The sequence below is a fragment of the Telopea speciosissima genome, chromosome 8 (assembly GCF_018873765.1).
Source record: "Telopea speciosissima isolate NSW1024214 ecotype Mountain lineage chromosome 8, Tspe_v1, whole genome shotgun sequence".
In the NCBI taxonomy this organism is placed as follows: domain Eukaryota; kingdom Viridiplantae; phylum Streptophyta; class Magnoliopsida; order Proteales; family Proteaceae; genus Telopea; species Telopea speciosissima.
The window spans coordinates 12626016-12640204 of NC_057923.1; the positions used below are offsets into that span (position 1 = coordinate 12626016).

Here is a 14189-nt window from a genome sequence, read left to right on the forward strand (position 1 = left end):
CAAGAGATTTATAGTGGTTCGGCCAACACGTGCCTACGTCTACTCCTCTCACCTTAGAGAGAATTTCACTAAAACAAATCTTGAGTGAGAGCAAGAGAACTCGTACAAATCTTGATTAAGAGCAAGAGAACTCAACTACTCTTGATTCCGAGCAAGAGGACTCAACCAATCTTGATTCCGAGCAAGAGGACTCAATTAAAACATAAAGTAAAAACTACTAGGAAAAGGGTTATCTCAACCTTAGTAGGAGTGTATGCTACCTTCCACCCTTGGAGCTTGAAGCTAGATGAGGTTGAGGAGCTTGAGTGTGTGAGCTTGTGATGATTGGATGCTTGAATGCTCACTTAGGCTATTGCAATTAGAGTTTGTGATGAAGTCTCTTAATGATGATTATTAGTAGTCATTAGAGCCTTAAACAAGTGGGTATTTATAGGCTAGATAGCTCTAAACAATTAGGAATCTATTTCAAGATTGGATTCCAAAAGCCATAAATAATCCGATATGCTGGATTCCAATCCGGTATGCCGGATCACCTAATTTCCTTATTGAACAAAGCAATAACGGTTAAAAGATAACAATATTATATTGATCCGGTATGCTGGATATTGATCCGGTATGCTGGATTATGATCCGGTATACTGGATTACAATCCCGCATGAGCTGGAAGGCTACTGTGAGTAATTTCTTGAGCTTGCAACACTGATCTGGTATGCCGTTTTATGATCCGGTATGCTGGATTTTCAAATTTCTGCTGAAATTTGTTAAGTCCTTTATTGGACTTACATGGATGAATCCAATTGGGTTTGGTCACATGGATTGGGTTTAATTTAAACCTCCTAAAGTCCATCTAAATGAATGTATGCAAGTGTGTGCAATACATTAATTGTGACTATAAACATGATACAACATGATACAAGATTAAACAACTTCTATGAGGTCTTGTATCCCATTGAGTTGCTTGAATAGAAGTCTTGAACGTAGTCCTTCACTTCACAACATTCTTTTGAAATCTTTGTCTTAGTGCATCAAGCTTTTACATGCTCCCCCTTACTTGATGCTCATCTCTTATGAAGTCTCTCTATACAATATAACATAGGTTAGTACAACTAACTTATTTGTTATCATCAAAACGATAATGGGTGATGTGTGGAATTTACCCCAACATGGAGGAGAAGTATTGTGGTCCCGATTTACAAAAATAAAGGGGATATTCAGGACTGTAATAATTATAGAGGCATAAAACTTATGAGCCATGTGATGCAGGCATGGGAGAAGGTTATTGAAGCCTACGTGAGGAAGGAAACTACTATGTCAGAGAACCAATTTGGTTTTATGCCAAGAAGAACCATGATGGATGCTGTATACTCAATCAGGAGACTCATGGAAAGGTTTAGAGAGAGCAAGAAGGATCTTCATATGGTCTTTATTGACCTAGAAAAGCCTAGGAAAGAGTCCCTAGAGAGCTAATCTGGCATATACTGGAGAAGAGAAGAGTGCCATGTAAATACGTGGACATAATTAAGGATATGTATGATAGTATGGTGATTAGCATTAGAACTATGGAGGACCAAGGCAGTGAATTCCCAATTACTGTTGGGCTACATCAAGGTTCAGCCTTAAGCTCTTATCTGTTAGAACTATGTATCTGTTCTGATCCAGCAGATTGGCTTCTATTCCCCAGAGTTACTTGTGCCTTAAAAAAAATTCTTTCATTACCTCCCCTATTCATGTGGCTAGTGTCTATTCAAGGAACCTACTGGTCCTAACAGTAAAGATGCTGGATAAAGATAAACAATCTGCTCTGTAATTGTTTCATTGTTTCAGTCAATTTACTCATGCAATTTATATACTATTTGTTTGGATGAAAAATGCCCCGAAGTAAAATAAAACACGGTAAATATTTTTCTTGTCCCCATTTATTGTACAATATTTGGGAATAAAAACAGTGGGACTTGTTGGAAACTTTGTCCCATCTTTTACTTCTGCTGAAACAAATGCTATGAATGGAAATTTTACATTCCTTTTTTTTTTAATACTTCGTCTCATCTTACATGGAAACAAACGGAGTGGGGAGGGTATAAAAGCTTCAATTACAAGGTAGACTTCTTTTTATCTCTGATTGGTAATTGTTTAGTTTTTACAAAAATGTTTTGTGGAGGCCTCATAGGGAACTTGGTAGTGACATGTTAGATTGTAGTTTCACTTGTTCTCTCTACACCTTCACAGCCTCATTGGTTGAAAGAATATAAATATTGCCAATCGTGCTATGAAATAAGCAAGAAAATGGGTGTGAATTTATCTTTGGGAATTCTTGGTAGATTCCCTATTTTTATTTGGGTAACTATTTTGGTGGAAGCAATTTTTATAGTCTTATTGGAAATGTTTCCTTTGAACTTCAAATGTGTAATATGTACAATTTATTTCTTAGAAATTTGAAATAAAATCTTAATTCGTTTTCTGCTCTTCTTATTTGGAGTTTTAGTTATTCTCATGCAAATAAATATGCATGTATGCCTTTAAAAAACTGTATGTTTGAACAACTATGAGAGAGAGAGAGAGAGAGAGAGAGGTATCAACTCCATTTCTTGATCTATATGTTTCTTTATTGATTATATACTCCAATTGCTGTGAATTAATTGAGAATGAATTGTGTACAACAAAATTTACTTACATTTTTACACTGCCAAATGTTATCAGTGTGAAGTTTCCTCAGATTGGCCCAGCTCGGCTACTCTCTTCAATAAAAAAAAGCTTTATTTAGTTCATCCAGACCTCATCAACCTTTTCTTGTCAAACTCCTGTAAATGAGGTTGGCCAAGCTTTATAAGTTTGTATCCAAGCTGTTCGGGTTCTTGCTCACATGTAAGCACCGGCATGGGTTTGTTTTTTGTATTTCCCTTCTGAGGTCACCTGGGATTAAACAGTACCAACTGAAAGTAAAGTACTGGGAGGATGAAGTTGGTCTCTGCATGTGTCACTGAGCTCCATTGTACTCACATCCATAAAAGGTGGATTGGTGGGTGCAGGGAGTTGTTCATCCTTCTTCAACAGCATTTGTAGGGCCTTTGACATTGATGGTCGCAATGAAGGAACCTCCTGCATGCACAAAAGTCCCACATGCACTACCCTTAAAATCTCCTTCTTCATGTCATCATTGTGATTGTAGCTGTGCAACATCAAATTTGGATCGAAAAGATTCTCTGCTGTCCCCAGTTGAAAATGTTTCCATGCCTATTTTACCCAAATGGCACAAGGTAGAACAGAAAAACAAATGTTACCAATTAATAGAACTCATGGATTGTCAGAAGATGCAAAGAGTTGCAGGTGAAAGTACTTTTCTAAGGAAAATAAGAGGGAAATGGAAAAGATCATGTGTAGAAACTTACAGCAGTGACAAGACTATTAGAGTTCTCAGATGTTTCGTTTTTGCTATTCTGCATTCCAGTAACAATCTCTAGTAAAAGCACCCCAAAGCTATAGACATCTGCCTTTTCTGTTAACTGACCACGGGCTAGGTACTCTGGAGCCATATACCCTCTGGGATTCAGAAAAATAAAAATGGCTAAGTTCTTGGTATATCTAGTCTGTAGATACATGCATCCATCAAAATCTTCATATGAATGTTGAAAAATATTGATATCTTTGAATTCACATACACATGAACTGATGGGTGGAAAACTTAATCTTCATCCCTCAGGACATACTGGCATTGGGCGTCCACAAAAGACAAATCTTGATGCTACAAAGTTAAGGTTATGGAAATCAAATTAATTCAATCAGTGATTCTTCTCTTTAATAACTGCTGAAACAATGGAAGAATGCAAACTTACAGTGTTCCTGCAATAGCAGTACTGATGTGGCTTTTATCTTCTTGGAAAGACCTTGCCAACCCAAAATCAGCAATTTTAGTTCGCAGCTTTGAATCTAATAGGATGTTGCTGGCTTTTATATCTCTGTGGATGACTCTAACATTGGAGTTCTCATGAAGGTAGACCAAACCTTCAGCTGTCCCTTTGATTATTTCAAATCTTCTTTCCCATTTCAGTGTTTTACCTCTGTTTCGATCTATCTTGTCAAACAAAAGAAAAACTCTATTCAGTTGTTGCAAAGGTGTTAAAAACTATAGACAGAGCTATATATTCACTTTGTTGCAAAGCTGTTGAAATAGGCAAATTGCAAATCTAGGCCTGTACTCTTAATATCTTAGCAATTAGTGGTCATTTGGTCAGCTTATGCAGCTCAAGATGCTGGTCCTTTCTTCTGTAAACTTGATTTGCAGGTATCATACCTAGGACCCAGCCCAGCAAGTGGAACCGAATTATGAGTTGAGATTTAACAGTGAGCAGAAGAATTGAAGGAAAGGTTGCAGAGTGAAACATTAGACAATACCGAAGAGGAACCGGTCAAGGCTCTTATTAGGGAGAAATTCATAGACAAGAAGGCTTTCTGGTCCTGAACAGCTGCAACCCAACAATCTGACCAAATTCTTGTGTCCCAGGGTGCTTATCATGTTAACTTCATTGTAGAAATCTAAAGCTCTGTATCTGTTATTAAAGAAAAGCCTCTTTACAGCAATCACCCTTCCATCAGGCAGAACTCCCTAAAAGTAGAGGTGAGTGGATCAAGTCAGAAGACAATTGGACAACATATCAAAAGAATGGTTACCCACCCAAAATCTCAGAAGTTTAACAGTTCCTCAACATTTGGATCATGCTTTAACTAGATGCCTAAGAAACAGATATAGCACTATGACAGCCATTTGGTTTCCTCACTTATGGGAAAGTTACCTTGTAAACTGTTCCAAATCCTCCTCGACCGAGCATGTTGGTATCATCAAAAGATCCGGTGGCCTTTTCAAGTGTAGAGTACTTAAAATTCAAGCTACTGTCATGAAGCATCTTTGCCATTTTTACCACATCATTTGTACCTGAAAGGCAGAATGAGAGAACAAAATATCAGTATTAACATCTAATCTGGTTAAGACTGTATTGTCCTGTTAAAAGTTTTATCTTGTAGAACTCAAAGAGGTTTTTCTGCACTTCAGAAGTTGCAAGGCTCTGTTTCAAAAAGCTTCCTAGTAAAATCAGAAAATGTAAACCATTCTCCACCCGTCCACTGTATATGATTAACCTGTTCTAATGAATACTACTAAATGCTTATTACATTCCAATGATTGTGATTTGAAATCCAGGAAGTATAAATTTTGAAAGCCTTATACCTCTTCTTTTCTTTTGAATTCTTCTTTTCCTCCAAGTGTAAACTCCAATAGCCACCCCAATCATTAAAGCAGCCAAAGAACTCAGAATAGCAACTACCCTCATTACTTTGTTCCCTACAAAGGCCGTCAATGTAGAAGACTGGTCAGGTAAAATTGAGCAATGAAGGAACCTTTGTATTAATTAATCCAAAGCTGTACAACTCATGATTTTTATATTAATCTCTATGTTGTGGCACTCGATTCGTGAATTGTATCTTGGTGAATGTGAGTTTTTGAGTTATGGTTGAATAAATGTCATTGTATACCTTTTGATTGTCTACCACTTTGTTCTTCATTCAGGAAGTTTGTGTCCGAATACCTCATGAAGCACCCTGTGTACAGTGCCCGCCCTTCTGACCTTGGCAAGCAACCCATCATGGATGCTGATGCATTGTCCAAACAAGCTCTGCAAGAGGTTACATTCAATGTTCTCCAGCAATTTGCCAGCACATAAGCTGACTCATTTCTCAATCCCGGCACATGCACCTCAGACTTGGAGTAGCCTCCCTGGTGTGGTGCCGCTGCAGCTGCGTCCAACACAGCTTTCCTGACTGACTTCTGGAACCCAGGTCCCTTTCGCGATGTATTTCCACACACAGCCTTGTCTCCAGGACCTGTAAACTCCTGGAAGAAGTTATAATTGTCAGCACGCAAGAAGCAACCATCCATGTAGGTGCTGCCCCCAGTGTAACGGTAGCATTTGGGATTAACAATGCGAGCCTGGGCATAGCAAAGATAGCAGTCGAGGGAGGAGAGGTCTCCATAGCACTGGGCAAGGCCATAGCAGCCGTTAGGCTCTGAGCCCATATTTGCTACTCCAAAACCGAAATTTCGAGTCTTGTTGCCAATGACATCCATGGTGGCGATGTAGTTGGAGAGATAGATGGTTGCGTTGTAGTGTAATGTTGTGCACCTGGGCTCTGTATGGCACCTTAGCTCGACTGTGTGGGATCTTGGATCTGCTACTATTGTTTCTAATAGTAGAGTTATGAAGAGCATGAAGAGAACAAATGGAGGAGGACCTGGTTTCTTCATATTTTGATGAAATGTGATGTATGAGCCTGTCCAGTAATACAGCAGAATTGTCATGTATTAAAAACTCTACAAACCCGGGAGGAAGTTAGGAAAGCAGTGTTTTGGAGAAAGAGGACTTTGACTACAACTAGATCCAAGTTCATAGGAAGAAAATCGTATTCTAGAATGGACTGTATTCTTGGCGGCGTTCCAAGAATTTGAGAAGAGAATGTTTACCAGACACTTTTTTTACCATCCAAAGCACCTTCTTGATATGAATGCATACCAAACACAGCCTAAGAGAGAGAGAATCATAATGCAAACTATTTTTGTGGCCATGGGATGTTTTTACTATGTTGTGGGACATCAAAAATATTTTTGAAGTCATGTAGTAATGTTTGTATTGCTCTTTTGTTTCTGTTGCAAATGATCTAAGCTATTACTGCTAGGCTATACCTGCTGGACGTACTAGACAGCCTCTGTCTTTTCTTTCAGTGTTTTTATTTCCCTTTTTTTATTTTTTTTTGTGGTGGGGGGGGGGGGTCATCCTTAATTCGGCTCTCCTCCGGCAAAACAAGGGGTGCTTGGGTCATTTCACAGGCGGGCACCCCTATGAAATGACCAAAACACCCAATGTTTTTGTTGGGTTGGATTCTTTAGCTCTCGCCATGACTAGAGGAGAGCTAGAGCCAGATCCAGACCCATCCTATATTACAATGCCGCACATAGTTGTCAAGGTGGTACTTAGGCAGTATCCATGAACTCCAACGCTCCTTCTAATACCTTGGGTTGCCAAGATGCCGTGACAACTATGGTGTCACATGGAACATTGACTAGAATTACTTAGAAAGGGAGGGTGAGGAAAGAGGCCCTGGACACGTCAAAACAGTTGAAACCGTCTTATTTCTTGTGCCGCATATGCAAGGGACAATAAATACCGTTCCTAGCGAGAAGGGGAGTTGGGGAGTTGAATCAATGACCCAACCGACCGTTTGGGCAACAATTCAATAATTCACCATTACTAGTCCTAAGCCCTAAGCAGTTGCCTTCCAAAATTCCAATCTGTCTGCCGTTTGGGCGAATATTCAATAATTCGTTATTCACAAGATAATTGATCTGTATACGTCTAAAATTTCTAGAAACACATAGAAGAACATATAATTATTAAGAAGGAGAAAGAATGCTCCGTTGGTCGTGTGTGGCGTGCAGCCTCTATCCCCAAACATAGGGTTGTGCAAAATGACCATCGTGTTTTCATGGAAAAGCAGAAATCCCTGTGGGTGCATTGGTCTTTTCGTCCATTTCTGTGTTTGGGAGCAGGGCCGCGCACCACATGCGACCAGACTAGATAACGTGGTTGGCATTGAACAACAATCAGTATAAGTTTGAAGTAAAATTGCCCTCGGAATAGTCTTCTTCAATAGTGATGTGACAATGTGATTGAACTCTTTTGTCATTATTAAACTCTCATCCCTTATTAGTGGGTGGAAAATTATTTTTTCTCATGCTAATTTAAAGTTTAGATATCCTTAGATGTGGAGATTCTTTCTACGCCGTTGGTGTAAAGAACTCTGTTGTTTAAGTAATTAATAGATCGTATTCATTTTTGTCCTCAAAATGGTTAAACCTTGGGTAAGAAAGAGGTGAATGATGATGTTATAAACATATGCTGACAACTTCTTTTTCTCTTAACTGTACAGAAATTATGTTACCAAAAAAAAAAGTGTGAAGAAATTATATAATAAGAGAAAATTATATGATTACCCAAAATTGGATTTAGATTTGGATTTACCATGAAACAAATTATTTTTCAATCTTAGTATAATAGATTACTGAAAACAAACATTGATTTTATAAAAATGGGAGAGGGTTCCCTACAATGCCAGTGTGGGAAGACTCTGCAGTGTCGAGTTCCTTCCTTGTTAGTCAAATCTGATATTACTCTAAAAAATTAGAAAAGAAATTGGAATTATAATATAAGGAACCAAAGACCCCCTCCCCCATAAGGAGAGAGAAAGAGAGAGAGAGATGAAGCAAATCCACACTGGGTTATTCTCAATCTAATATTGAAAATATAAAATTCAAGAATATATGAAAATAAAAAGGGAGAATTTTTTCTGATTGACTTTCCCATCATGAAACCCATGGATTGTGAAAATGTTTATCCAATGACAAATAAGATGGAGCTGAAATTTTGTAAACCGATGGATCCCAAGGTCCGTTACTCACATGTTAATTTTTATCACCAACAAAATTGACAAAGTGACAAAATAAAGTTTTGAAATTTTAATCGAAAAATAGAACTTGGAGAAATAGTTTTTACACACCCATGTGGCTAATTCAACTGTTGGATAGAGAGGTCATGGTCTAGATTAGTCGGATGTCAACTTTCATAGCCTAATTCAATGAAATACCCTCAAGTGTATTGGCATGCATCCCATGTATATCCATGCATGTTTATGGTACTTCAACAGTACTATGCACTCTCCTATATCCATGGATTTTCAAAGCTCTATTTTACCAAATGGCAAAATCTGATTGGGCTAAAACTTGACATGACCCTTCTGACATGATGGCCTTGATCTCATTAAATCATAACTGTCAATGATAGTCTGTACATAAAACTCTACCAAAGAAACTGCACTCAATTTTTTAGCAGTAGAATCAGCTATCAGATTTGAGTGATGTTGGGAAGAGATGAACAAGTTGTTCAACATAGCATGATGAATCTTTAGTAGTGATTGAACTTTTCATCTTCATCTTTTGAAGGTGGCTTTTGAAAAGGTAAAAGGCTTCCCCAACAGATCACAAGGTAAACTTCTTTTATCTCTGACTGGTAATTGCTTAGCTGTTGCAAAAATGTTTTCTGATGCAGGGAAAGAATTGGAGAAGCTTGCTCTGGAAGCAGGATTTTCTGATGCCAACTTGCCAAGCATTATGAGATTGGTGGAGGACCTAGTTTACTTGTTCTCTTTGCGCCTCATGGGTGAAAGAATATAACTATTGCCAATAGGGCTATGTGATAAGCAGGAAAATGGCTGTGAATTTATCTTTGGCAACTCTTTGTATTTTCCCAATTTTTATTTGGGTAACTATTTTGGTGGGAGCAATTTTTAAGAGAGAGACAGAGAGAGAGATTTGAGGAGCTATCAACTCCATTTCTTGCTCTATACATTACTTTATTGATCATCTTATGTAATTACTGTGAATTAATTGAGAATAAATTGTGTAAAACAAAATTTACTTTACATTTTTACACTGCCAAATGTTATCAGTTAGTTCATCCAGACATCATCCACCTTTTCCTGTCAGACTCCTATAAATGAAGTTGGCCAAGTTGCCTGGACTCTTGCACTCATGTAAACACTGGCATGGGTTTGTTTTCTGTATTTCCATTCTGAGGTCACCTGGGATTAAAGGAGCTATGGGAAACAATAACAATTGAAAATGGAGCATTGAGAGGACCACATTGGTCTTTGCATGTATCACTGAGCATAAAAGGTGGATTGGTGGGTGCAGGGAGTTGTTCATCCTTCTTCAACAGCATTTGAAAGGCCTTTGACATTGATGGTCGCAATGAAGGAACCTCCTGCATGCACAAAAAACCCACATGCACTACCCTTAAAATCTCCTTCTTAATGTCCTCATTGTGATTGTAGCTCTGCGACATCAAATTTTGGTCGAAAAGATTCTCTGTTGTCCCCAGTTGGAAATGTTTCCATGCCTATTTCACCAAATGGCACAAGGTAGAACAGAAAAACAAAATGTTACCAAGTAATGGAACTAATGGATTGTCATAAGAATAGAAGATGCAAAGAGTATCTAAAAGTACTATTTTAAGGATAATATGAGGGAAATGGAAAAGACGATGTATAGAAACTTACAGCAGTGACAAGACTATCAGAGTACTCAGATGTTCTGTTTCTGGTGTTCTGTATTCCAGTAACAATCTCTAGTAAAAGTACCCCAAAGCTATAGACATCTGCCTTTTCTGTTAACTGACCACGGGTTATGTACTCTGGAGCCATATACCCTCTGGGATTCAGACAAACAGAAATGGATAAGTTCTTCGTATATCCAGCATGTAGATACATACATCCATCTAAATCTTCATATGCTTGTTGAGCAAATTAATGTTATCTGTGTATCCACATATCCATTAACTGATGTGTGGAAAATTTAATCTTCATCCCTCGGAACATACTTGCATTGGGCATCCACAAAAGATAGATCATGATGCTTTGAAGTTAAGGTTATGGAAATCAAATTACTTCAATCAGTGATTCTTCTCTATAAAGCTGCTGAAAACACAAATGAAAGCAAACTTACAGGGTTCCTGCAATGGCAGTACTGATGTGGCTTTTGTCTTCTTGGAAAGACCTTGCCAACCCAAAATCAGCAATTTTAGCTCGCAGCTTTGAATCTAATAGGATGTTGCTGGCTTTTATATCTCTGTGGATGACTTTAACATTGGGGTTCTCATGAAGGTAGACCAAACCTTCTGCTGTCCCTTTGATTATATCAAATCTTCTTTCCCAGTTCAGTGCTTTACCTCTGCTTGGATCTATCTTGTTATCAAGCAAAAGAAAAACTGTATTCAGTTGTTGCAAAGCTGTTGAAAACTATAAACAGAGCTACACATTTACTTTGTTGCAAAGCTGTTAAAAATAATCCAATTGCAAATCCAGGCCTGTAGTTTTAATAACTTCAATTAGGGGGTCATTCGGTCAGCTTTTGCAGCTCATGATTCTGGCAGTCCTTTCTTCAAAGCTCTATTCAGTTTTTAAAGCTGTTGAAAACTATAAACAGAGCCATATATTTACTTCATTGCAAAGCTGTTAAAAATAATCGAATTGCAAATCTAGGCCTGTAGTTTTAATAGCTTAGCAATTCGTGGTCATCCGGTCAGCTTATGCAGCTAAAGATGATGGTCCTTTCTTCTGTAAACTTGATTTGCAGGCATCATACCTAGGACCCAGCCCAACGAGTGGAACCGGATTATGAGTTGAAATGAAGGAAAGGTTGCAGAGTGAAACATTATAAATACCGAAGAGGAAGCGGTCAAGGCTCTTATTTGGGAGAATTTCATAGACAAGAAGGCTTTCTGGTCCTGAACAGCAGCAACCCAACAACTTGACCAAATTCTTGTGTTGGAGGGTACTTATCATGTTAACTTCATTGTAAAAATCTGCAGCTCTGTATCTGTTATTAAAGGAAAGCCTCTTCACAGCAACCTCCCTTCCATCAGGCAGAACTCCCTAAAAGTAGAGGTGAGTAAATCAAGTCAGAAGACAATTGAACGACATATCAAAAGATGATTCCTCCAAATCTCAGAAGTTTAACAGTTCCTCAACATTTGGATCATGGTTTTAACTTTAGATACCAAGAAACAGATATAGTACTATGACAGCAGTTTGGTTTCCTCACTTATGGGAAAGTTACCTTGTAAACTATTCCAAATCCTCCTTGACCGAGCTTGTTGGAATCATCAAAAGATCCGGTGGCCTTTTCAAGTGTAGAGTACTTAAAATTCAAGCTACTGTCGTGAAGCATCTTTGCCATTTTTATCATATCATTTGTACCTAAAAAGCAGAATATGAGAGAGAACAACATATAAGTATTAACATCTAACCTGGTTAACACACTGTTGTCCTATCAAAGTTTAATCTTGTAGAACTCAAGAGGTTTTCCAGCACTTCAGAAGTAGCAAAGCTGTGTTTCGAAAGGCTTCTTAGGAAAATTGTTAGATGTGGACCCTGGCAAACCCAACAGGGTAAAGGTAAACCAATAATCCATTCTCAACTCCATAGGATTAGCTTGTTCTCATGATACTACCAAATGGTTATTACATCTCAATGATTGTGTTTTGAAATCCAATTAGTATAAATTCTGAAAGCTTTATACCTCTTCTTTTCTTTTGTACTCTTCCGTGTCTCCAAATATAAACTCCAATAGCTACCCCAATCATTAAAACAACCACAGAACTCAGAATGGCAACCACCATCGCTACTTTGCTCCCTACAAAGGCCATCAATGCAGATTCAGGAAGTTTTCGCACTTGTTACTTGAATTGTATCTTGGTGAATGTGGTTTTTGAGTTATGGTTGAATTGATGCCATTACATACCTGTTGATTGTCCACCACTCTCTTCTTCATTCAGGAAGTTTGTGTCTGAATACCTCATGAAGCACCCTGTGTACAGTGCCCGCCCTTCTGACCATGGGAAGCAACCCATCATCGAGGCTGATGCATTGTCTAAACATGCTCTGCAAGAGCTTATATTCAATGTTCTCCAGCAATTTGCCAGCACATAAACTGACTCATTCGTCCACCCCGGCACAGGCACCACAGACTTGGAATAGCCTCCCTGATCTGGTGCAGCTGCAGCTGCATCCAACAGAGCTTTTCTGGCCGAATTCTGGAATCCGAGTCCCTTTCGCGATGTATTTCCACACACAACCTTATCTCCAGGACCTGTAAACTCCTGATAGAAGTCATAATTCGCAGAACGCATGAAGCAACCATCCGTGTAGGTGCTGCTCCCACTGTAAGGGTAGCATTTGGGATCGACAATGCTGTTCTCAGCATAGCAAAGATCACAGTCAAGGGAAGAGAGATCTCCATAGCACTGGGCAAGACCATAGCAGCCGTCAGGACCTGAGCCCACATTTGCTACTCCAAAACCATAAGTTTGAATCTGGTTTTGAATGATACCCATGGTGGCAATGAAGTTGGGGACATGGATGGTTGTGTTTTGGTCTAATGTAGTTGTGCACCTGATCTCAATTGTGTGGGATCTTGGATCTGCTACTATTGTTTCTATTAGTAGAATTATGAAAAGCATGAAGAGAAGAAATAGAGGAGAACCTGGTTTCTTCATATTTTGACGAAATGTGGTGTATGAGTCTGTTCAATAATACAGCAGAATGGTTTGCTGCCATTAGCAAAGGGTCATCCTATTATACAGTGCCACTTGGGACTTTGACTACAACTAAGAGAGACAGAGAGAGAGAGAGAGAGAGAGAGAGAGAAAGAAGTGCCTTAAAGCACACGACATGGATCATTGAACTACTAGATAATTTTCCGGGGAAGGACACCTGCTCTTTATTAACATGATTTAAGTATGGATGTAAATGGAATAATGGATAGTCGAAAATCTGTATTCGAATCCCGAATTTTGGTTTTTGAAAAATATTCAAAAGATAATTAGATTCAGATATTCTATTTCAGGTCTGGATAATGTCCGGTTAATTTACTATCTTACTATTAGTTTAATATTTTTGTAAAAACATATGATATAGTACTATATTACCTTTATTATAAACACTTTTATAAGGATGTTTTGGTATTCGAAATCAGAAATCAGTAATTGATATAAGTCTGATTCATTTACTAATCGGATAGTTTATCAGATCGGATAATATCTAGATATCTGATAGACTCTCGAATTTGAATATATTATTAGTTTTTAAAAAATCCATCGGATACGGATGTCATTCGATAATTTACTTTGGCTCGGATTTAGGATTCGGATTCGGATAATAGTAAATCCGAACCGAATCCAATCCATTTACATCCCTAATTTTAAGCAGCTAGGCTTATAGTCTTCAACAATAGTTGAATTGTCTTATTTCTTGAATCGTATATGCAAAGACCAAAAAAATACGAACTCTTGACCAATCGATACTTTTGAGAATTAATAAAATTATCTGATGGAATTTCATTTGTAGTTCTGTATGATCTTCTACTATTTCTATGATAGTTAGGGTGGCTCCGTTTGCTTTAAGGGATAAGCAAAATTTTGTTTACAATGGAGACAATGTAGGTTTTTCTCTTTTCCGTTAAAAAAAAAAAATCCGACTGTTTGAAGATGCAAGGGGAGACGACTCTACAGTCTACGCTGAGGGTGGAAAAGTCA

At 38.2% G+C, this 14189-nt stretch overlaps 3 protein-coding genes across 3 annotated transcripts in view; 1 reads left to right on the forward strand and 2 right to left on the reverse strand.

Annotated features, from left to right (window-relative positions):
- Positions 1-9348, forward strand: part of LOC122670900 (2-phytyl-1,4-beta-naphthoquinone methyltransferase, chloroplastic-like) — a 37435-nt gene extending 28087 nt beyond the window's left edge. Inside the window, exon 9 of the mRNA XM_043867926.1 lies at positions 9286-9348. The gene's annotated coding sequence lies outside the window, so the exon portion shown is untranslated. The remainder of the gene's footprint in view (positions 1-9285) is intronic.
- On the reverse strand, positions 2917-6160 carry LOC122672034 (cysteine-rich receptor-like protein kinase 2). Its single transcript, XM_043869543.1, has 7 exons — positions 5524-6160; positions 5219-5332; positions 4788-4927; positions 4390-4600; positions 3831-4065; positions 3387-3537; positions 2917-3231 (listed from the first exon to the last, which is right to left on the reverse strand). The coding sequence occupies exons 1-7, from the start codon at positions 6113-6115 to the stop codon at positions 2917-2919; spliced, it is 1758 nt and encodes a 585-aa protein (XP_043725478.1). The 5' UTR covers positions 6116-6160.
- A 272-nt stretch (positions 9349-9620) lies between the features above and the next one.
- LOC122670898 (cysteine-rich receptor-like protein kinase 2) lies at positions 9621-13187 on the reverse strand. The gene is made up of 7 exons (XM_043867920.1): positions 12398-13187; positions 12176-12289; positions 11714-11853; positions 11319-11529; positions 10601-10835; positions 10156-10306; positions 9621-9995 (listed from the first exon to the last, which is right to left on the reverse strand). The coding sequence occupies exons 1-7, from the start codon at positions 13149-13151 to the stop codon at positions 9675-9677; spliced, it is 1926 nt and encodes a 641-aa protein (XP_043723855.1). The 5' UTR covers positions 13152-13187; the 3' UTR covers positions 9621-9674.
- Positions 13188-14189: the final 1002 nt, after the last annotated feature.

Coding starts and splice junctions, on each gene's coding strand:
- LOC122670898 (XM_043867920.1), bottom strand. CDS start 13,151: ATGAAGAAACCAGGTTCTCCTCTATTTCTTCTCTTCATGCTTTTCATA. Junction 10,307..10,600: donor ACTGCCATTGCAGGAACCCT/GTAAGTTTGCTT, acceptor TCTGAATCCCAG/AGGGTATATGGCTCCAGAGT. Junction 9,996..10,155: donor CTGATAGTCTTGTCACTGCT/GTAAGTTTCTAT, acceptor TTGGTGAAATAG/GCATGGAAACATTTCCAACT.
- LOC122672034 (XM_043869543.1), bottom strand. CDS start 6,115: ATGGATGTCATTGGCAACAAGACTCGAAATTTCGGTTTTGGAGTAGCA. Junction 4,601..4,787: donor GATTTGGAACAGTTTACAAG/GTAACTTTCCCA, acceptor CTCTACTTTTAG/GGAGTTCTGCCTGATGGAAG. Junction 3,232..3,386: donor CTAATAGTCTTGTCACTGCT/GTAAGTTTCTAC, acceptor TGGGTAAAATAG/GCATGGAAACATTTTCAACT.